Source organism: Bombina bombina, chromosome 1 (assembly GCF_027579735.1).
Source record: "Bombina bombina isolate aBomBom1 chromosome 1, aBomBom1.pri, whole genome shotgun sequence".
NCBI classification, from domain to species: Eukaryota; Metazoa; Chordata; class Amphibia; order Anura; family Bombinatoridae; genus Bombina; species Bombina bombina.
The window spans coordinates 1,099,526,315-1,099,551,332 of NC_069499.1; the positions used below are offsets into that span (position 1 = coordinate 1,099,526,315).

At 42.9% G+C, this 25,018-nt stretch overlaps 1 protein-coding gene across 3 annotated transcripts in view; it reads right to left on the bottom strand.

Moving 5' to 3' along the window:
* Window positions 1-627: 627 nt before the first annotated feature.
* RBM12 (RNA binding motif protein 12) overlaps window positions 628-25,018 on the bottom strand; it is a 72,040-nt gene continuing 47,649 nt past the window's right edge. For all 3 annotated transcript variants that reach the window (XM_053695595.1, XM_053695749.1, XM_053695675.1), the window contains one exon: window positions 628-3,907. In XM_053695595.1, coding sequence (XP_053551570.1) covers window positions 1,239-3,887 — 2,649 coding nt within the window. In that variant the 5' untranslated portion in view covers window positions 3,888-3,907 and the 3' untranslated portion in view covers window positions 628-1,238. The remainder of the gene's footprint in view (window positions 3,908-25,018) is intronic.

The following is a 25,018-nucleotide window of genomic DNA, read 5'->3' on the forward strand; positions in this document are numbered from 1 at the left end:
CTACAATGAACCCCCCCCCCCCATTTATCTTCTGCAATCTACTAAAAAAACAAAACAAAATAAATGCTACAATGCAAAATCCTCTACGAATATAAAAAGATGATACATTTTTGCAAACCTAATGAAGAAAAGTTTTGCCAACTATAAATTTCAGTGTAGATTTAGTGTTACACAAAAAAAGGCACTAAATGCACATTGTATTTTGAAATTTGGGTTACTATGAATAATATTTTATAGACCATGGGACTAATTTTTCTTATGCACACACAAAACAGTATATATATTTTATATACATAAAGTGTTACTATTGCCTTTACACAACTGATTTGAAAAGAATTGTGTATTTTCCCATTACTGAATTTAAATGCACTCGCAAACACTTAAAATATAGTAATTCTCAAAAATGTCCAATATCAAAAGTGTGAAATAAAAACTTCTAATCAAGAAAACTGAAATCATCATTAAAATGTAATGGGAGGGTCAATGGGGTGTATAACATGAATACTTATTAGCTATACAAAGACTTCAAACATCTGTACAAGCCTTGGAATGTCCCTTGAGCTACTGTTTAGTTCTTAAAATATTAACCTTAAAAAAAAAAAAACACACACAATACGGAAAACCAAATGTGCCTAATATGGAACATGCATTTTATTAAAGATGTCTTCAGCAGTTTTAAGCATGTGGCAAAGTCAGATACAGTTATGACAATATAAACAACTTCCAAAAGTGTACGATATTGTTTTTCAACAACAAAATAGCTTCAGGTATATTAGTTTGCTACATACCGCCTTACACAAGCAGCATGATAATAAATGCTTGAATTAAAAAAAAAACAACAAAAAAACACATGAATGGAAAAGCATAATATTTCGAACTAAGCTTATTTTAAACTAAATAATCTGCCATCTTTAATCACACAAATGTAAAGATGATGTAGCCTCCAATATGATAGATATCTAGTATCAAAAATATTTTGTCAAATGAAAATAATGTAGAAGAAAACTAAACCAGCAAAACCTGATGGACTTGAATAAACTCACGCAAGTTTTAACTTATAGGAATGATTACAGGAAATGCAACAGCATCAGTTTGGTAAATAGTAAGTCAAAGCACTCTTGCATCTTCCTCTAACAAACCTATCTATAGTGTTAGTCTACGTGTGTAAATTAACACTATATCTTGAGATGTAACCCACAATATGATGCTGGTCTAGTTATAATATAGTATGTTAAGTTCTATCCTAATACAAGTTTAACTTTCCTTGAACCAATAGGTCTGTCATTTAGATCTACTACTGCTGCCATTGCCTCATCACGGGACTCAAATGCAACCATGGCTTCCCCAGTTGGCATGCCTTTTTCACTATACTTAAGGCATACAGAACCAGGAATTAACTGATACCCATAAAAAAAGTCTAATATTTCATCTACTGTAACTGTAAAAGGCATGTTCTGTACCCGGATTACAGTTGGCCCTGGTTTTCCAGACCCAGACCCAAATCCAGGGGGCCCAGTCATTTGTAGATTCCCTGGTCCAAAACCGGGTGGTGCACCTATACCTCCAGGGCCAGTTGCTAGATTTGGAGGACCACCACTAAAGTTAGGGGGAACATTTGAATTTGTAGGTCCATTTCCAAATGGTGGTGGCCCATTTCCAAATGAAGACGGTGGCCCACTGAAACTATTAGACCCAGCCCCAAAGCTTTGGGAATCAACTGCTGAACTAGTAACATTAGGTGGGACAGGGGGAGCTGACCTTGTATCTACAAAGCCACCACCTAAAGACGGAGGTGGAATGGGAGGAGCAAAAGGGTTATTTGGCCCACTAAAGTTACTAGGGAAGTTAAAATTTGGACCACTGTTTGTATCTTTTACACTTGTATTTAAAAGGCAAAACTCATCCCCCCCAGAATTAATTCCAAGTGATAAAGGGGGATTATGCATTGGCATTTTAAACCCTTTCCTACCTTGCATTGGAGGACTTTTCTCGATTTCTTTCCTCTCTTCAGTGCTAATTAAATGCAAGAAAGCGTCTCTCCCATTTAGCTGCTTACGGTGTAGGTGCTCTGATTTGCGTGCATCTTCTTCACTCCTAAACTGAACAAGTGCCTGACCTAAACCTTGTCCATTGGTATCTGTTAGGACATGCACACTGTTCTCATCAACCCCTACACCTTCCATTAGAAAAAACTGGAGAACCTCATGCCTTGTGACACTGTACGGTAGATTTGACAAGTGTCCACACATTCTGTGTACATGCTGTTCTGCCTCTATATTTAGTGGACGGTCTTTATTATCAATATAGTTAAAACTCTGCAGTTTTTTACGAATCATATCTATCTTTTCAAACATTGTTTTTTTAGTTATGGGGTGAACTTGTATAAAACGGTTTCCCATATGCTGTTTATGACGGCATAATGCAGTCTTATAGTCCACCTCATTTTTAAATTCAAGAAAACCTTCGCCTGTTGCCTTACCATTGGGCCCATATGCTATGTATATGCTATCTTCAATAATATCTAAATTTTTAAAGAACTCTATTAAGTGTTTGTTTTCAGCCTCATATGGCAACCCTTTCAGATAAACACAGTAACCATGCTCATGTGGAGATCTGGACCTTGAACGCTGCTGTCCACTGGGTGACTTGGATCTGGGCAATGACTGCTGCAAAAAGTGAGGAAGCCCAGGAGGTCCTAAGCTTTGCTTTGCATTGTAACCACCAGAAAGTACCCACTGTCTCTCAGTTGCTGGGGTGACTTCAACAAACCTCTGACCCATTAACATTCTATTTCTTTTCAAAGCTTCATATGAGTCATGGGGAGTGAGAAGCTTTACTAGTGCACTGCCTGTGAGGCGACCCATATGGTCTTTAAGAAGTATTACACCCTCTACCCTCAAACCATGGAAAAAATCCTTAATATCATTTTCAGAAACGGGAAAAGGCAGACCACCGAGGCAAACATAAGGATCATCCTGATTGATATGATGTGACTTCATTGTATTTGTCGGGTTAGGCTGCATTGCATTTAAGGGACCAAGAAACAATGGGTTCATATTACTAGGTAGTAACGATCCAGAACCATTTATTCCTGCAGGCATTGGTGCTACTGGTGGTGGATTCATGGGAGGCATCCCTGACATGGGTGGAATAGGAGCCATTGGTGGAACTGGAGGGACAGGTGGGATAGGTGGAACTGGGGGAACTGGAGGTAAGGTAGGTACTGGCGGAGGGACATTCATGGGAGGCATAGAAGGCATAGGTGGCAAGGTTGGCAGGGTAGGCATTGTTGGCAGTGGAGGAATCGGTGGTGGTGGTACAGTAGCCAAAGGTGCTGCTACACTAGACATTGTAGAACTAAATGTTGGATTACAAAAGGGAGCTCCAAGGTTTGGTGGTGTAGTTCCAATGCTGGCTGTTGAGAACGTAGTGATGTTCTTATTGCTTTCTGGTACAGATGTAACTGCAGTTACTGTACTAGTAGGAGGGTTGCTAAAACTAGACACTGTAGTTGGCAAATTTACTCTGGTCATTGCAGGGCTAGTTCCAATCCCAGTGTTGGGAGGTGGCCCAGAACGGCTTGAATTTGCAGGTGGCAAATCTACACTTGCAGTTTCAAACCGCCTACGACTTTGTTCAATCATATTTTGCATTTCAGTTTTACTACTTAGCAACAATGACACTTTTGAACCTTTGATCGTACCACCTGTCCGCATCATGCCAAGCCGTGCATCTTCATCAGTGGCAAAAACGATGAAAGCCTCACCCAGTTCACCCCCTACAATATGCACACCACCATCAGGAATGGTCAATCCAGAGAAGAAGTGGCGAATGTCCATGGTCCCCGCCACAATTGGCAGGCCTTGCAAGCGGATGACCACAGCCATGCTGCTCTGAAACAACACACCTGCAGATGAAAAAAGGCAACGTCCATATCAGACTAAAATGATAAAGCCTAACATTAAAAAAAGCATTTTTGCATGTCAAACCTCTTCAATTAAAAACAAATACCCAGCAAATGATTGTTAAATAATTCTGTATTACAGCACACAAGTACTATAATGTATTAAAACAGGGGTCATCAAATTAATTTGAAACTTAGTAAGTACCTGAATATTGAGAACACCACACAATTTTCAAAACAGACACAAATTTGGTAGTCTAGAGTAACATTTTAAGAAACTAAGCATTTTTGCATGTCAAATCTCTTAAAATAAAAACAGATACAAAGCAAATAATTAATAATTCTGCATTATAGCAATGATAAATCATTTCATACACAAGTATTATAAATGTATCAAAGCAGAGGTCAACAAATTATTTTAAAACTTAGTAAGCATCTGAATATTTAAAAATTAAATAAATGTAGGAGTCAGAAGTAAACTTAAGAACTGTGGCTCAACTCCACTCAGAATTTGCCAAGCCCTGTACAAAAATAAAAATCAATTACTTTCTAAAATGTGAAAGATGAGAAGAAAAAAATGCACCTTAATTATTTTGCCTGCTTTCACTAGTTTCTCTTTTCAAACTGTACTTTTGTTATTAATGTTTTTAATTATGTGAAATAAAGACTGCGTTTATAGATATTTGGAGTATGGTATTGTTTGTCTTGTACTTAATTTATTCCCCAGAGGGAGGCAAAAGTGCATCCGGCATATTATACAGTGGCCAGTCTGGGGCATTGCTGCACAGGTGAATATTAATTTCTTAATGCATATAGCAGGGTAATTCAAACTTCTGCATATGGGACATACTACTGCAAAAAAGAAAATTCTCTAATAAGAGCATTTTTTACGTATATTCACACAATAATATTCACCCACTAATTATGTTTAAACCCTGCAAAAAAACAGAATTTATGTTTACCTGATAAATTTCTTTCTCCTACGGTGTGTCCGGTCCTCGGCTTCATCCTTACTTGTGGGATATTCTCATTCCCTACAGGAAGTGGCAAAGAGAGCACACAGCAGAGCTGTCCATATAGTGCCCCCTCTAGCTCCGCCCCCCAGTCATTCGACCGACGGTTAGGAGAAAAAGGAGAACCATAGGGTGCAGTGGTGACTGTAGTGTACAAAAAAACAAAAAAAATTAACATTTAAACCTGACTAAATGCCAGGGCGGGCCGTGGACCGGACACACCGTAGGAGAAAGAAATTTATCAGGTAAACATAAATTCTGTTTTCTCCTACATTGGTGTGTCCGGTCCACGGCTTCATCCTTACTTGTGGGAACCAATACCAAAGCTTTAGGACACGGATGAAGGGAGGGAACAAGTCAGGTAACCTAAATGGAAGACACCACTGCTTGTAAAACCTTTCTCCCAAAAATGGCCTCCGAAAAAGCATAAGTATCGAATTTGTAAAATTTGACAAATGTATGCAGAGAAGACCACGTCGCTGCCTTACAGATCTGTTCAACAGAAGCCTCGTTCTTGAAAGCCCATGTGGAAGCCACAGCTCTAGTAGAGTGAGCTGTAATTCGTTCAGGAGGCTGCCGTCCAGCAGTCTCATAAGCCAATCGGATGATGCTTTTTAGCCAGAAGGAAAGAGGTAGCAGTAGCTTTCTGACCTCTCCTCTTACCAGAATAGACGACAAACAAGGAAGATGTCTGTCTGAAATCCTTTGTTGCTTCTAGATAGAATTTTAAAGCACGAAACCACATCTAGATTGTGTAACAAACGTTCCTTTTTAGAAACTGGATTAGGACACAGAGAAGGAACAACTATTTCCTGGTTAATATTCCTATTGGAAACCACTTTTGGAAGAAAACCAGGCTTGGTACGTAAAACTACCTTATCTGTATGAAACACCAGATAGGGTGAATTACACTGCAAAGCAGACAATTCAGAAACTCTTCTAGCAGAAGAAATAGCAACCAAAAACAAAACTTTCCAAGATAGTAACTTAATATCTATGGAATGTAAAGGTTCAAACGGAACCCCTTGAAGAACTGAAAACTAAATTTAGACTCCATGGAGGAGTCACAGGTCTGTAGACAGGCTTGATTCTGACTAACGCCTGTACGAACGCCTGAACATCTGGCACGGCTGCCAGACGTTTATGCAACAAGACAGAGCAGAAATCTGTCCTTTTAAAGAACTAGCTGACAAACCTTTCTCCAATCCCTCTTGGAGAAAGGAAAGAATCCTTGGAATCCTAATTTTACTCCATGAGTAACCCTTGGATTTGCACCAATAAAGATATTTCTGCCATATCTTATGGTAAATTCTCCTGGTTACAGGCTTTCTGGCCTGAACCAGAGTATCTATAACGGATTCCGAAAACCCACGCTTAGATAGAATTAAGCGTTCAATCTCCAAGCAGTCAGTTGCAGAGAAACTAGGTTTGGATGTTCGAATGGACCTTGTACTAGAAGGTCCTGTCTCAAAGGTAGCTTCCATGGTGGAGCCGATGACATATTCACCAGGTCTGCATACCAAGTCCTGCGTGGCCACGCAGGAGCTATTAGAATTACCGAAGCCTTCTCCTGTTTGATCCTGGCTACTAGCCGTGGGAGAAGAGGAAACGGTGGAAAGACATAAGCTAGATTGAACGACCAAGGCGCCACTAAGGCATCTACCAATGTCGCCTTGGGATCCCTGGACCTGGACCCGTAGCGTGGAACCTTGGAGTTCTGACGTGACGTCATCAGATCCAGATCTGGAATGCCCCGTAGTTGAGTTAACTGGGCAAAAACCTCTGGGTGAAGTTCCCACTCCCCCGGATGGAAAGTCTGACGACTCAGATAATCCGCCTCCCAGTTGTCTACTCCTGGGATGTGAATTGCAGATAGATGGCAGGAGTGATCCTCCGCCCATTTGATGATCTTGTATACTTCTCTCATCGCCAGGGAACTCTTTGTTCCTCCCTGATGATTGATGTACGCTACAGTCGTCATGTTGTCCGACTGAAATCTTATGAATTTGACCTCCGCTAGTTGAGGCCAAGCCAGGAGCGCATTGAATATCGCTCTCAGTTCCAAAATGTTTATCGGGAGAAGAGATTCTTCCCGAGACCATAGACCCTGAGCTTTCAGGGAGTCCCAGACCGCGCCCCAGCCTAAGAGACTGGCGTCGGTCGTGACAATGATCCACTCTGGTCTGCGGAAACTCATTCCCTGAGACAGGTGATCCTGAGACAACCACCAGAGGAGCGAGTCTCTGGTTTTCTGGTCCATTTGTATCTGGGGAGACAAGTCTGCATAATCCCCATTCCACTGCCTGAGCATGCACAGTTGCAGTGGTCTTAGATGAATTCTGGCAAAAGGGACTATGTCCATTGCCGTAACCATTAGACCGATTACCTCCATGCACTGAGCCACAGAAGGCTGAGGAATGGCATGAAGAACTCGACAAGCATTTGAAAGTTTTGACTTCATGACCTGATTTTCATTTCTACCGAGTCTATTATTTTTCCCAGGAAGGGAACCCTTGTGACCGGGGACAGAGAACTTTTTTCTATGTTCACCTTCCACCCGTGAGACCTTAGAAAGGCTAGAACAATATACGTAATAGCCTTCGCTTTGTGGAAGGACGACGCCTGAATTAAGATGTCGTCTAGGTAAGGTGCTACCGCAATGCCCCTTGGCCTTAGCACTGCTAGAAGGGACCCTAACACCTTTGTGAAAATTCTTGGAGCAGTGGCCAATCCGAAGGGAAGAGCCACAAACTGATAATGCTTGTCCAGGAAGGCGAACCTTAGGAACTGATGGTGAACTTTGTGGATCGGAATATGCAGGTATGCATCCTTTAGGTCCACGGTAGTCATGGATTGACCTTCCTGGATCATTGGCAAAATTGTTCGAATTGTTTCCATTTTGAATGATGGAACTCTGAGGAATTTGTTTAGGATCTTTAAGTCCAGAATTGGCCTGAACGTTCCCTCCTTTTTGGGAACTACAAACAGGTTTGAGTAAAAACCCAGTCCTTGTTCTGCTTTTGGAACTGGGTGTATCACTCCCATTTTTAAAAGGTCTTCTACGCAATGTAAGAATGCCCGTCTCTTTGTCTGGTCTAAAGACAAGCGAGACATGTGAAACCTTCCCTTTGGAGGAAGGTCCTTGAATTCTAGGAGATACCCCTGAGACAATCTCTAAAGCCCAGGGGTCTAGGACATCTCTTGCCCAAGCCTGAGCAAAGAGAGAGAGTCTGCCCCCTACCAGATCCGGTCCCGGATCGGGGGCTATCCTTTCATGCTGATTTGGTAGCAGCAGCAGGCTTCTTGGCCTGTTTCCCCTTGTTCCAGCCTTGCAATGGTTTCCATGCTGGTTTGGGCTGGGAAGTGTTACCCTCTTGTCTAGAGGCTGTAGAGTTAGGAGCCGGTCCGTTCCTGAAATTGCGAAAGGAACGAAATAGACTTATTTTTTGCTTTGAAATGTCTATCCTGTGGAAGGGCATGGCCCTTTCCCCCAGTGATGTCTGAAATAATCTCTTTCAATTCTGGCCCGAATAGGGTCTTACCCTTGAAAGGAATATTAAGCAATTTTGTTTTGGACGACACATCCACCGACCAAGATTTTAGCCAAAGCGCCCTGCGCGCCACTATTGCAAAACCTGAATTTTTCGCCGCTAGTTTAGCTAATTGAAAAGCGGCATCTAAAATAAAGGAATTAACCAACTTCAGTGCGTGAATTCTGTCCATGACTTCATCATATGGAGTCTCCTTCTGGAGCGAATTTTCTAGTTCATCGAACCAAAAAGACGCCGCCGTGGTGACAGGAATAATGCACGAAATTGGTTGAAGAAGGAAACCTTGCTGAACAAAAATTTTCTTAAGCAACCCTTCTAATTTTTTATCCATAGGATCTTTGAAAGCGCAACTGTCCTCTATTGGAATAGTTGTGCGCTTAGCTAACGTTGAAACTGCCCCCTCTACCTTAGGGACTGTCTGCCACGCGTCCCTTCTGGGGTCAACAATGGGGAACATTTTCTTAAATATAGGAGGGGGAACAAAAGGAACACCTGGCTTCTCCCACTCCTTAGTCACTATATCCGCCACCCTCTTGGGTATCGGAAACGCATCAGCGTGCACTGGAACCTCCAAAAAACAGAATTTATGTTTACCTGATAAATTACTTTCTCCAACGGTGTGTCCGGTCCACGGCGTCATCCTTACTTGTGGGATATTCTCTTCCCCAACAGGAAATGGCAAAGAGCCCAGCAAAGCTGGTCACATGATCCCTCCTAGGCTCCGCCTACCCCAGTCATTCGACCGACGTTAAGGAGGAATATTTGCATAGGAGAAACCATATGGTACCGTGGTGACTGTAGTTAAAGAAAATAAATTATCAGACCTGATTAAAAAACCGGGGCGGGCCGTGGACCGGACACACCGTTGGAGAAAGTAATTTATCAGGTAAACATAAATTCTGTTTTCTCCAACATAGGTGTGTCCGGTCCACGGCGTCATCCTTACTTGTGGGAACCAATACCAAAGCTTTAGGACACGGATGAAGGGAGGGAGCAAATCAGGTCACCTAAATGGAAGGCACCACGGCTTGCAAAACCTTTCTCCCAAAAATAGCCTCAGAAGAAGCAAAAGTATCAAACTTGTAAAATTTGGTAAAAGTGTGCAGTGAAGACCAAGTCGCTGCCCTACATATCTGATCAACAGAAGCCTCGTTCTTGAAGGCCCATGTGGAAGCCACAGCCCTAGTGGAATGAGCTGTGATTCTTTCGGGAGGCTGCCGTCCGGCAGTCTCGTAAGCCAATCTGATGCTTTTAATCCAAAAAGAGAGAGAGGTAGAAGTTGCTTTTTGACCTCTCCTTTTACCGGAATAAACAACAAACAAGGAAGATGTTTGTCTAAAATCCTTTGTAGCATCTAAATAGAATTTTAGAGCGCGAACAACATCCAAATTGTGCAACAAACGTTCCTTCTTTGAAACTGGTTTCGGACACAGAGAAGGTACGATAATCTCCTGGTTAATGTTTTTGTTAGAAACAACTTTTGGAAGAAAACCAGGTTTAGTACGTAAAACCACCTTATCTGCATGGAACACCAGATAAGGAGGAGAACACTGCAGAGCAGATAATTCTGAAACTCTTCTGGCAGAAGAAATTGCAACTAAAAACAAAACTTTCCAAGATAATAATTTAATATCAACGGAATGCAAGGGTTCAAACGGAACCCCCTGAAGAACTGAAAGAACTAAATTGAGACTCCAAGGAGGAGTCAAAGGTTTGTAAACAGGCTTAATTCTAACCAGAGCCTGAACAAAAGCTTGAACATCTGGCACAGCAGCCAGTTTTTTGTGAAGTAACACCGACAAGGCAGAAATCTGTCCCTTCAGGGAACTTGCAGATAATCCTTTTTCCAATCCTTCTTGAAGGAAGGATAGGATCCTAGGAATCTTAACCTTGTCCCAAGGGAATCCTTTAGATTCACACCAACAGATATATTTTTTCCAAATTTTGTGGTAAATCTTTCTAGTTACAGGCTTTCTGGCCTGAATAAGAGTATCGATAACAGAATCTGAGAACCCTCGCTTCGATAAAATCAAGCGTTCAATCTCCAAGCAGTCAGCTGGAGTGAAACCAGATTCGGATGTTCGAACGGACCCTGAACAAGAAGGTCTCGTCTCAAAGGTAGCTTCCAAGGTGGAGCCGATGACATATTCACCAGATCTGCATACCAAGTCCTGCGTGGCCACGCAGGAGCTATCAAGATCACCGACGCCCTCTCCTGATTGATCCTGGCTACCAGCCTGGGGATGAGAGGAAAGGGCGGGAACACATAAGCTAGTTTGAAGGTCCAAGGTGCTACTAGGGCATCCACTAGAGCCGCCTTGGGATCCCTGGATCTGGACCCGTAGCAAGGAACTTTGAAGTTCTGACGAGAGGCCATCAGATCCATGTCTGGAATGCCCCACAGCTGAGTGACTTGGGCAAAGATTTCCGGATGGAGTTCCCACTCCCCCGGATGCAATGTCTGACGACTCAGAAAATCCGCTTCCCAATTTTCCACTCCTGGGATGTGGATAGCAGACAGGTGGCAGGAGTGAGACTCCGCCCATAGAATGAGTTTGGTCACTTCTTCCATCGCTAGGGAACTCCTTGTTCCCCCCTGATGGTTGATGTACGCAACAGTTGTCATGTTGTCTGATTGAAACCGTATGAACTTGGCCCTCGCTAGCTGAGGCCAAGCCTTGAGAGCATTGAATATCGCTCTCAGTTCCAGAATATTTATCGGTAGAAGAGATTCTTCCCGAGACCAAAGACCCTGAGCTTTCAGGGATCCCCAGACCGCGCCCCAGCCCATCAGACTGGCGTCGGTCGTGACAATGACCCACTCTGGTCTGCGGAATGTCATCCCTTGTGACAGGTTGTCCAGGGACAGCCACCAACGGAGTGAGTCTCTGGTCCTCTGATTTACTTGTATCTTCGGAGACAAGTCTGTATAGTCCCCATTCCACTGACTGAGCATGCACAGTTGTAATGGTCTTAGATGAATGCGCGCAAAAGGAACTATGTCCATTGCCGCTACCATCAACCCGATCACTTCCATGCACTGAGCTATGGAAGGAAGAGGAACGGAATGAAGTATCCGACAAGAGTCTAGAAGTTTTGTTTTTCTGGCCTCTGTTAGAAAAATCCTCATTTCTAAGGAGTCTATAATTGTTCCCAAGAAGGGAACCCTTGTTGACGGGGATAGAGAACTCTTTTCCACGTTCACTTTCCATCCGTGAGATCTGAGAAAGGCCAGGACGATGTCCGTGTGAGCCTTTGCTTGAGGAAGGGACGACGCCTGAATCAGAATGTCGTCCAAGTAAGGTACTACAGCAATGCCCCTTGGTCTTAGCACAGCTAGAAGGGACCCTAGTACCTTTGTGAAAATCCTTGGAGCAGTGGCTAATCCGAAAGGAAGCGCCACGAACTGGTAATGTTTGTCCAGGAATGCGAACCTTAGGAACCGATGATGTTCCTTGTGGATAGGAATATGTAGATACGCATCCTTTAAATCCACCGTGGTCATGAATTGACCTTCCTGGATGGAAGGAAGAATAGTTCGAATGGTTTCCATCTTGAACGATGGAACCTTGAGAAACTTGTTTAAGATCTTGAGATCTAAGATTGGTCTGAACGTTCCCTCTTTTTTGGGAACTATGAACAGATTGGAGTAGAACCCCATCCCTTGTTCTCTTAATGGAACAGGATGAATCACTCCCATTTTTAACAGGTCTTCTACACAATGTAAGAATGCCTGTCTTTTTATGTGGTCTGAAGACAACTGAGACCTGTGGAACCTCCCCCTTGGGGGAAGTCCCTTGAATTCCAGAAGATAACCTTGGGAGACTATTTCTAGCGCCCAAGGATCCAGAACATCTCTTGCCCAAGCCTGAGCGAAGAGAGAGAGTCTGCCCCCCACCAGATCCGGTCCCGGATCGGGGGCCAACATTTCATGCAGTCTTGGTAGCAATGGCAGGTTTCTTGGCCTGCTTTCCTTTGTTCCAGCCTTGCATTGGTCTCCAAGCTGGCTTGGCTTGAGAAGTATTACCCTCTTGCTTAGAGGACGTAGCACCTTGGGCTGGTCCGTTTCTACGAAAGGGACGAAAATTAGGTTTATTTTTTGCCTTGAAAGGCCGATCCTGAGGAAGGGCGTGGCCCTTACCCCCAGTGATATCAGAGATAATCTCTTTCAAGTCAGGGCCAAACAGCGTTTTCCCCTTGAAAGGAATGTTAAGTAGCTTGTTCTTGGAAGACGCATCAGCCGACCAAGATTTCAACCAAAGCGCTCTGCGCGCCACAATAGCAAACCCAGAATTCTTAGCCGCTAACCTAGCCAATTGCAAAGTGGCGTCGAGGGTGAAAGAATTAGCCAATTTGAGAGCATTGATTCTGTCCAAAATCTCCTCATAAGGAGGAGAATCACTATCGACCGCCTTTATCAGCTCATCGAACCAGAAACATGCGGCTGTAGCGACAGGGACAATGCATGAAATTGGTTGTAGAAGGTAACCCTGCTGCACAAACATCTTTTTAAGCAAACCTTCTAATTTTTTATCCATAGGATCTTTGAAAGCACAACTATCCTCTATGGGTATAGTGGTGCGTTTGTTTAAAGTGGAAACCGCTCCCTCGACCTTGGGGACTGTCTGCCATAAGTCCTTTCTGGGGTCGACCATAGGAAAAAAAAATTTAAATATGGGGGGAGGGACGAAAGGAATACCTGGCCTCTCCCATTCTTTATTAACAATGTCCGCCACCCGCTTGGGTATAGGAAAAGCTTCTGGGAGCCCCGGCACCTCTAGGAACTTGTCCATTTTACATAGTTTCTCTGGGATGACCAACTTGTCACAATCATCCAGAGTGGATAATACCTCCTTAAGCAGAATGCGGAGATGTTCCAACTTAAATTTAAATGCAATCACATCAGGTTCAGCCTGTTGAGAAATGTTCCCTGAATCAGTAATTTCTCCCTCAGACAAAACCTCCCTGGCCCCATCAGACTGGGTTAGGGGCCCTTCAGAGATATTAATATCAGCGTCGTCATGCTCTTCAGTATCTAAAACAGAGCAGCCGCGCTTACGCTGACAAGTGTTTATTTTGGCTAAAATGTTTTTGACAGAATTATCCATTACAGCCGTTAATTGTTGCATAGTAAGGAGTATTGGCGCGCTAGATGTACTAGGGGCCTCCTGAGTGGGCAAGACTCTTGTAGACGAAGGAGGGAATGATGCAGTACCATGCTTACTCCCCTCACTTGAGGAATCATCTTGGGCATCATTGTCATTATCACATAAATCACATTTATTTAAATGAATAGGAATTCTGGCTTCCCCACATTCAGAACACAGTCTATCTGGTAGTTCAGACATGTTAAACAGGCATAAACTTGATAACAAAGTACAAAAACGTTTTAAAATAAAACCGTTACTGTCACTTTAAATTTTAAACTGAACACACTTTATTACTGCAATTGCGAAAAAACATGAAGGAATTGTTCAAAATTTATCAAATTTTCACCACAGTGTCTTAAAGCCTTAAAAGTATTGCACACCAAATTTGGAAGCTTTAACCCTTAAAATAACGGAACCGGAGCCGTTTTAAACTTTAACCCCTTTACAGTCCCTGGTATCTGCTTTGCTGAGACCCAACCAAGCCCAAAGGGGAATACGATACCAAATGACGCCTTCAGAAAGTCTTTTCTAAGTATCAGAGCTCCTCTCACATGCGACTGCATGCCATGCCTCTCAAAAACAAGTGCGCCACACCGGCGCGAAAATGAGGCTCTGCTTATGCTTTGGGAAAGCCCCTAAGGAATAAGGTGTCTAATACAGTGCCTGCCGATATTATTATATCAAAATACCCAGATAAAATGATTCCTCAAGGCTAAATATGTGTTAATAATGAATCGATTTAGCCCAGAAAAAGTCTACAGTCTTAATAAGCCCTTGTGAAGCCCTTATTTACGATCGTAATAAACATGGCTTACCGGATCCCATAGGGAAAATGACAGCTTCCAGCATTACATCGTCTTGTTAGAATGTGTCATACCTCAAGCAGCAAGAGACTGCACACTGTTCCCCCAACTGAAGTTAATTGCTCTCAACAGTCCTGTGTGGAACAGCCATGGATTTTAGTTACGGTTGCTAAAATCATTTTCCTCATACAAACAGAAATCTTCATCTCTTTTCTGTTTCTGAGTAAATAGTACATACCAGCACTATTTCAAAATAACAAACTCTTGATTGAATAATAAAAACTACAGTTAAACACTAAAAAACTCTAAGCCATCTCCGTGGAGATGTTGCCTGTACAACGGCAAAGAGAATGACTGGGGTAGGCGGAGCCTAGGAGGGATCATGTGACCAGCTTTGCTGGGCTCTTTGCCATTTCCTGTTGGGGAAGAGAATATCCCACAAGTAAGGATGACGCCGTGGACCGGACACACCTATGTTGGAGAAATTTGTCCATTTTGCACAATTTCTCTGGAATCACTAAAGAATCACAATCATCAAGTGTAGCTAGCACCTCCTTAAGTAGAGCGCGGAGGTGTTCTAGCTTAAATTTAAATGCAATGGTATCAGGCTCTGCCTGCTGAGAAATTTTTCCTGTGTCAGAAATTTCTCCCTCAGACAGGCCCTCCCTCACCGCCAACTCAGATTGATGTGAGGGCACAACAGATAAATTATCCTCTGCGTCTGCTTGCTCATCCTCTGTATTTAAAACTGAGCAATCACGCTTTCTAGGAAAAGCTGGCAGTTTGGATAAAAAGGCTGCTAGAGAATTATCCATTACTGCTGCTAATTGCTGCATAGTAACAGCCATTGGCGCGCTAGATGTACTCGGTATCGCTTGCGCGGGCAAAGCTGGTGTTGACACAGAAGGAGAGGATAATGAGCTATCCCCACTACCTTCATTTAAAGAATCATCTTGGGCAACATTTTTAAATGTGACAGTACTGTCCTTAATCTGTTTGGAAGCTATGGCACACTTCACACATACATTTAATGGGGGAACCACCTTGGCCTCCATACACACAGAACATAGGCTATCTGAAGGCACAGACATGTTAGACAGACTTAGGCAGATTTTTAATGCAATTAAAAGTTATTTTATACAAAACCGTTACTGTCTCTTTAAATAATAAAAGTGCACACTTTATTACTGAAACGTCAGAAAACCATCAAAGAAATATCCGATCTTTATGAAATTTTCACCACAGTGTCTTAATGCTTTGAAAGTATTGCACACCAATTTTCAGACAAATTAACCCTTTAATGCCCAAACCGGAGCTAATAACAGCAATTAACCGGTTAAAAACACTACAGTCCCATGCCACAGTCTCTACTGCGGCGTTTACCTTCCTTAGGGGTTATTCAAATAAGCCTCTCTGAAGTCCTTTTCCAAGCCTCTGGACACTCCACGTGAAGCTGCATGAACTGCCTAGTGAAATCAACTGCGCAATTGAGGCGCGAAAATGAGGCCTCCTCCCTCTGCATTCCAGAGTGAAGGGGCCTTTCTGACAAGATTAGGTGTCTAAACAACTGCCAGGCGTAATATAATTCCCCAAAAGTGTTTCAAAGTCTGAAAAACACTTAAAATGTCACATAAACATGATAAAAAGTAATCGACTTAGCCCACAATAGTGTCAACCAGCATAGAGCCCTAGTTATAAGCCTTAATTCTGTTATTGAGTCTATCCCATAAGGGATAACTGACAGTCTTCTAGCATTACTTGGTCTTGTTAGAAAAATGACTAATCATACCTGAAGCAGATAAGCCTGCAAACTGTTCCCCCCAACTGAAGTTCTCTGGTTTCAACAGTCCTGCGTGGGAACAGCAATGGATTTTAGTTACTGGTGCTAAAATCATACTCTTCTTTTAACAGAAATCTTCATCACTTTCTGTTGTAGAGTAAATAGTAAAAACCGGCACTATTTTAAAATAAACTCTTGATAGAAGAAATAAAACCTACAACTAACACCACATACTCTTTACCACCCCCGTGGAGATGCTACTTGTTCAGAGCGGCAAAGAGAATGACTGGGGGCGGAGCTAGAGGGGGGCTATATGGACAGCTCTGCTGTGTGCTCTCTTTGCCACTTCCTGTAGGGAATGAGAATATCCCACAAGGATGAAGCAGTGGACTGGACACACCAATGTAGGAGAAAAGGTTAACATATAGCTAAACTAGCACTTGGAAGCAGCAATGCATTGCCACGTCTGCAAAACATTACTACTATTCATGACCTGTTGGGCAGGTCAGCTATGCCAGAACTTGTTAGGTAAGCATTAATGGAAAAAGAAAATGTTATAAGAGAATTTTTTTTTTTCCTTTCACTTGTATGCCTCTAATGTGCAAAAAAAAAAAAATTGAATGGCCCAGCTATATGCTGCATATGAATTCCTTATATCAACACTTCAACAATTACATCTGGCCCTAGCCTAGCCTCAACCAAGAACAGTAGCAAAACATATAAAGAGAGGAGCAAATAGCCTCGGCTCATGGAAGTTTGTTTCCGTCTCTCAACTTTTTTGGATCATTCTACATGTGCTTGTATACACTGCAAATTGTGTTAAAGGGACAGTCTAGAAATAATTAAAAACGGTCATGATAAAGATAGGGCATGTAATTTTAAACAAATTTCCAAATTGACTTTTATAATTAAAATTTGCTTTGTTCTTTTGGTATTGTCCTTGAAGGCTGCATCTTTGTTGAATGCATTTGACAGTTGTTCAAAGCTAGAGGGCCTTAGTTCATGTCTGCCATAAAGATAACATTGTGCTCACACCATGGATTTATTTATGATAGGGCACTGATTGAAGTCTGTCAAAATAACTGCAATAAGGGGGCAGTTTACAGAGGCTTAGATACAAGGTAATCACAGAGGTAAAAAGTATATTACTATAACCGTGTTGGTTATGAAAAACTGGGAAATGGGTAAAAAAGGGATTATCTATATTTTTAAACAAAAAAATCTGGAGTAGACTCTACCTTTATTGCTATTAAAGCATCTACTTTGTATGCATATATCTAACACTATATCTAACAATGTCGGTTTAAGTAACAGCAATGCAGTTAGAGATTTGATTTTTTTTTATTGCTTATAAAGATAAGCAACGCCTTTACTACCTGTTCTCCAGTTTTGCATAACCAACATGCTCATACTAATATACTTCATAATCTCTAAATTTTCCAGTTTCTAAGCCCCTGCAGGACGCCCCTTTTCTCAGTGCTTTTTATAAGCTTTTTAAAATCGACATTTCCCATGATGCTCAGACAGCCTAAAGAGTGTATCAGCAATCATTGGAAATGTAGTTCCAAAACATCTGGGGGCCCAAGGTTGCTGACCCTTGATATAGATAACATTGTGCTCACTCCTGTGGAGTATAATGGTTATAACAAGGACCAGCACTAATTGGCTAAAATGCAACATTGGAAAAAGCACTGAAATAAGGGTCAGTTTGCAGAGGCTTAGATACAGGTAGTAATAGAGGTAAAAAGTATTAAAATAACCGTGTTGGTTATGCAAAACTGGGGAATTGGTAATAACAAATTTTGCTTACTTGATAATTTTCTTTTCTTCTGATGGAGAGTCCACAGCAGCATTCATTACCTTTGGGAAATAAGAACCTGGCCGCCAGGAGGAGGCAAAGACACCACAGCCAAAGGCTTAAATACTCCTCCCACTCCCCTCATCCCCCAGTCATTCTGCCGAGGAACAAGGAACAGTAGAAGAAGAAGAGGTGCCAGAAGAATAAAATAAAATTATCAGGTAAGCATAATTTATGTTTTTCTTCTTGAATGGAAAGAGTCCACAGCTGCATTCATTACTTTTGGGAAAACAATACCCAAGCTGAATGCTAAGATGGGAGGGTACAATAGGCAGCCCATTCTGAGGGCACCAAGCCTGAAGCCACTGCCCACAAAGAACCCAGCTTCGTCCGAAGCCGAGAAAACTTTAAAAGGAAAAAGCCCCAAGGACACTGACCCGCAGGTAGTCCAGAGCCTAGCTAGAGACCGTAAAATCAGACTCAACAGGCCCTCCAGGAGACACTGTCGCTCACCCCTTACTAAAGAAGGGAACACCAGCCTTAACTCCCAAAGAGATAGGGCCAGAAGAACCAAATGAAAACAAAACGAAAGGTCACTAATCCATAAAGGAAAACCTCCCAGAGCGAGCCCAGCTCACTAGGGCCCAAATGGGTCCCGACAGACAAGGGGAGACTACACCTAGACCAGGAAAAAAACAGAGGTATAGGACCGGGCATAGGAACAGAACATTTTTATCTCAAATGCTGTGCAAAAGCACCAAAAGATAACAGAAGACGTAGTCCTCACATCGTCCAAACTTGGAACACTAAAGTATTCCGCTACAAGAAAACGTGTAACAGACCCAGACGAAAAAACTCAAGTCAAGAACACTCTGCCATCCTCGGGATGACACAGAGAAAACTTGCTGAGAGCAAAAGCGGCCAGCAAAAGAACAGATTGCAAAAGACAACTCCGAGACAGAGGGCACACTCTAGGCAAGCCAAGCCGCCAGACCTACCCACAGGTCTTCCAAAAAAGGGGGAATCATAACCTCCACAAAACCCTGAAGTAAGAGAAGTGACACTCAGAACTCGAGGTGGAGCAATCCTAGACCCTCTGCTTGTAAGCTTAGGGAGCTAGCTATAGCTACTATGCCCACCTAGATCCTGTAGATGACAACGTCTCTCAGAACGCACTCCCAGCCGGGCCAGCCCCAGCAACGGCAGGTCTGAAACAGGGGAACAGAAGAACCCCAAAACCAGCTCAAAAACGAGCGGAAGAATGGCCACAGCCAATCCAACAGAGCACGGGTGCAACCCGACTCCTTAGAACACACAACTGGACTGTAGACCCAAAGGATCTAGCAAAAAGGTCCAACTTAGTTTTGACACGGAGCCACCAAGTCTCCAAATGGAACGTAACAACCCAGAGAGAATATGCCTCTAAGCTAGGGAAACTCACAGGTCCCATCTCCTGATTCAGGAGAAGCCCTAAGAAAAGGACCACATCTCCATAAAAAGGAGAATAAGCTCTCAGCCAAGAAGGGGAAAGGGCCAAAATGCAGCACCTTCCACAAGCCACAGGAGAGATCAGTCCCCAACTCAGAAGCCCTGTTGAAAGTGATTCCCCTAAAAACTAGCCTGCTAACACGCAACCAATGTGCAATAGTAGCAGCAGTGGGAAGTTTTGATAGAACCCACCAGCGCCTGCAAGAGGCTGAAAACCCAATAAAATGGATACAATATATTGTGAAAAAAATTATTGAATTTATTTGTTTAGAATAAAAGTTTTGCGATAGTATAGTCTACAATTTGTTCATAGAACTTGGTATAAAAGATATATATAAAAAAACAAGAAATATGTTTCCAGTCAAAATGCCCAAATTTTAAGCAAATATCGGTTGGCCAACCTTTGTAAAAAAAAAAATATATCACAATTTCATAACATTCTAAAACGTCTAACAATGATTCTATAGTACAGCAAAATAAAACATAGATAATGTAGATATTCAACAGTAGCGATTCTGCACAGTATCGCTCTTACTGTAGCAGTGAGTATCCTATATCGCTGCAGTGATATATAACCTTTAAAGTTAAAATGGTGTAGTTTAGTTTGCAAGGTTTTGCTAATGAATTTGCAAACACTTTTTGACACACAGATTTTATCTCCTTTAAACTGTAGAGATAGTTTTACATATATAGATATAAATTAGTCTACACTTGTCTACGGACTCCAGGTACCCATTTTTGAGCTCTGAACGAGTATTGACTCTTTATGTGCTGGTAAAACTCTCTCTACAGTTTAAATGAACTAAAATCTGTGTGTCAAAAAGTGTTTGCAAATTCATTTGCAAAACCTTGCAAACTAAACTACACCATTTTAACTTTAAAGGTTACATATCACTCATTCCACTGCAGCGATATAGGATACTCACTGCTACAGTAAGAGCGATACTGTGCAGAATCGCTACTGTTGAATATCTACATTATCTATGTTTTATTTAGCTATACTATAGAATCATTGTTAGACGTTTTAGAATGTTATGAAATTGTGATATAAATTTTTTTTTACAAAGGTTGGCCAACCGATATTTGCTTAAAATTTGGGCATTTTGACTGGAAACATTTCTTGTTTTTTTATATATATCTTTTATACCAAGTTATATGAACGAATTTTAGACTATACTATCGCAAAACTTTTATTCTAAACAAATAAATTCAATAATTTTTTTCACAATATATTGTATCCATTTTATTGGGTTTTCAGCCTCTTGCAGGCGCTGGTGGGTTCATATTAAAACTTCCTGCTATCAGTTAACCCCGGGGGGTATTGAGGAAAACCCCTCTGAACACACCAGTACTGTATATACCCTAATTCTTGCACTATCTATAAAAATCCACTACTATACAATAGTAGCAGCCGTGACACTGCAAGTCCAATCACCTGCAGAGCAGAGAATTCAATGAATACTACAGCAAGCTGAGCAAGGGAAACCGCCTAAGGTGCAAAACAAGCCCAATGAGCAACAGCACTCAGAAAGCCAACCAAGACCAGGTCAAGTAATCAGAGTAAAAGGACATAGCCCAAGTTTCCTAAAGGTCCTGTAACACCCCACAACGGGATCCACAAGGGACAATGCAGAGTGAAACTCAGCAACCGGAAGCCCCAGTGACAACAGGTCCAAACCCCCAATTGTTTAAACAAACGATACCCGCAAACTTAACACCCCGTCTGAATAACAACCCAGACCACAGGGGATACGTAATGCAATATCCAGATCAACCCGGATAACGAGAAAAACTCGCAAGTCCCGACCAAAGGAAGAGACCAACCCCTGCCGAAGTCCCACTCTCCAAAAGGAGCTAAGGCGGTAAAAGTTGTACAATGACGCTAGAGCTTCTAGACGCACCAACAGCCTCGGGACAATAAGGCAAGGTGATATCTCGAAGTCAAAACCACTCAAGCAAAGGCTGGTCTCAACATCACCTCTGTACAAGCGGATGATCACAGGAAGAAAGGGGCGTGAACCATCCCCAGTTACAGGAGGAACCCCAAGAAAGCCCAAGGAGACCACACCCAGTGTCCCTAACAGGAACAAACATCTCCCAGGCCCCTAAAAGTAGACCTAACATGGAGGCCACAGAGGAAGACCAAAAAGTATCAGAAAATAGCTAGACAGTACCCATGCAATAGCTGCAGCTGGTAACATTCTGCAAACCATACGCTGCAAGGCAGCTGAACTACCCTTCAACTACAAGCTGCCGAGGACCAAGTCCAAAAGGACAATCCCCGAGCCTCAAAAGAAAGGCCAAACCGCTCACTCGGCGGTAAGAAGACGCTAAGCCCTCCAACATGTGGGGGAGGAACTCTAGGGTCCGACAATACCAGATGCAAGAGAGAATGATGCAGCAGAAACTCCACTGACCCAGTCATCCAAATTGAAGGCTATAAGGACTGAGACAATCCTTCCTGCCCTGCAGACCCACAGGTCCTTTAGAATGCTTAGTTAAATGTAAAACAAATGATAACATGAGCACTCGGCGCCTCGAACCAGACCAACCAATCAGAACGGAACCACGTGTCTGAACAGCTACAAGACAGAACCAAACCCAACAGGACCAGCCTGCAACCCGGATCCTAACTGTCAAGCTGCAGAAATCCTCCCTCAGAGGGGGAAGAAAGGAAGGCAAACATAGTACTAATATGTCCCTAAAAACACTTGTGCAGAAGCAACAGAGAGTATCGATCCCAAATTAAAATTCACAAAGGAAATAAATTAAAAGACATCCTAATCGGATAAAAACAGAATTTATGCTTACCTGATTACTTTCTCTTACGGTGTATCCAGTCCACGGATTCATCCTTACTTGTGGGATATTCTCATTCCCTACAGGAAGTGGCAAAGAGAGCACACAGCAGAGCTGTCCATATAGCTCCCCTCAGGCTCCGCCCCCCCAGTCATTCGACCGACGGTTAGGAGAAAAAGGAGAAACCATAGGGTGCAGTGGTGACTGTAGTTTGACAAAAATAAATTTAACCTGACTTAATTGCCAGGGCGGGCCGTGGACTGGATACACCGTAAGAGAAAGTAATTTATCAGGTAAGCATAAATTCTGTTTTCTCTTACAAGGTGTATCCAGTCCACGGATTCATCCTTACTTGTGGGATACCAATACCAAAGCTTTAGGACACGGATGAAGGGAGGGAACAAGTCAGGTAACCTAAACGGAAGGCACCACTGCTTGCAAAACCTCTCTCCCAAAAATAGCCTCCGAAGAAGCAAAAGTATCGAATTTGTAAAATTTGGCAAAAGTATGCAGTGAAGACCAAGTCGCTGCCTTACAAATCTGTTCAACAGAAGCCTCATTCTTGAAAGCCCATGTGGAAGCCACAGCTCTGGTGGAATGAGCTGCAATTCGTTCAGGAGACTGCTGTCCAGCAGTCTCATAAGCCAATCGGATAATGCTTTTCAGCCAAAAGGAAAGAGAGGTAGCAGTAGCTTTTTGACCTCTCCTCTTACCAGAATAGACAACAAACAAAACCAGAGAAGAGAATCTCTGGTTTTCTGGTCCAGTTGTATTTGAGGAGACAAATCTGCATAATCCCCATTCCACTGTTTGAGCATGCACAGTTGCAGTGGTCTGAGATGAATTCGGGCAAAGGGGACAACGTCCATTGCCTCAACCATTAATCCGATTACCTCCATGCACTGAGCTACAGAAGGCCGAGGAATAGAATGAAGAACTCGGCAAGTAGTTAAAAGCTTTAACTTCCTGACCTCCGTCAGAAATATTTTCATTTCTACCGAGTCTATTAGTGTTCCCAGGAAGGGAACCCTTGTGAGCGGGGACAGAGAACTTTTTTCGACGTTCACCTTCCACCCGTGAAACCTTAGAAAGGCCAGAACGATGTCCGTATGAGCCTTGGCTCTGTGAAAAGACGATGCCTGAATTAAGATGTCGTCTAGGTAAGGTGCTACTGCAATGCCCTGCAGTCTTAGTACCGCTAGAAGGGACCCTAGCACCTTTGTGAAAATTCTGGGAGCGGTGGCCAACCCGAAAGGAAGGGCCACGAACTGGTAATGCTTGTCCAGAAAGGCGAACCTTAGGAACTGATGGTGATCTTTGTGGATAGGAATATGTAGGTACGCATCCTTTAGATCCACGGTAGTCATATATTGACCTTCCTGGATCATCGGTAAGATTGTCCGAATGGTTTCCATTTTGAATGATGGAACTCTGAGGAATTTGTTTAGACTTTTTAGATCCAGGATTGGCCTGAAAGTTCCTTCCTTTTTGGGAACTACAAACAGGTTTGAGTAAAAACCCAGTCCTTGTTCTGCAACTGGAACTGGATATATCACTCCCATCTTGAGTAGATCTTCTACACAGCGTAAGAACGCCTGTTTCTTTGTCTTCCCCTTGGAGGAGAGTCCTTGAATTCTAGAACATATCCCTGAGCAACGATTTCTAATGCCCAGGGATCTAGGACATCTCTTGCCCAAGCCTGAGCAAAGAGAGAGAGTCTGCCCCCTACTAGATCCGGTCCCGGATCGGGGGCTACCCCTTCATGCTGTCTTAGTAGCAGCCGCAGGCTTCTTGGCCTGTTTACCCTTGTTCCAGCCCTGCAAAGGTTTCCAGGTTGCTTTGGGCTGTGAAGCGTTACCCTCTTGCTTTGCGGTTGCAGAGGTTGAAGCAGGGCCGCTCATGAAGTTACGAAAGGAGCGAAAATTAGCCTTGTTTTTGGGCTTAAACAGTCTATCTTGCGGGAGGGCATGGCCCTTTCCCCCAGTGATATCCGAGATAATTTCTTTCAACTCGGGGCCGAAAGGGTCTTTCCCTTGAAAGGAATATTTAGTAATTTTGTTTTGGACGACACGTCAGCCGACCAGGATTTGAGCCAAAGCGCTCTACGCACCATAATGGCAAAAACAGATTTTTTTGCCGCTAACTTAGCTAATTGTAGAGCGGCATCTGTGATAAAAGAATTAGCCAGCTTTAGAGCATGAATTCTATCCATGACTTCGTCATATGAAGTCTCCCTCTGGAGCGACTCCTCCAGCGCCTCAAACCAAAAATCCGCTGCAGTAGTTACAGGTATAATGCAGGCAATTGGTTGAAGAAGGAAACCTTGTTGAACAAATATTTTCTTTAGTAAACCTAATTTTTTATTCATAGGATCTTTGAAAGCACAACTGTCTTCTATTGGTATGGTTGTGCGCTTGGCTAGAGTGGAAACTGCTCCCTCTACCTTAGGGACCGTCTGCCACGCGTCCCGCCTGGGGTCAGTTATGAGGAACATTTTCTTAAAGATAGGGGGGGGGACAAAAGGTACACCTGGTCCTCCCACTCCCTAGTCACAATATCCGCCACCCTCTTCGGGATCGGGAACGCATCAGCGTATACAGGGACTTCTAGAAACTTGTCCATTTTACACAATTTTTCTGGGACCACCATGGGGTCGCAATCATCCAGCGTAGCTAAAACCTCCTTAAGCAGTACGCGGAGGTGTTCCAGCTTAAATTTAAACGCTAAGGAAT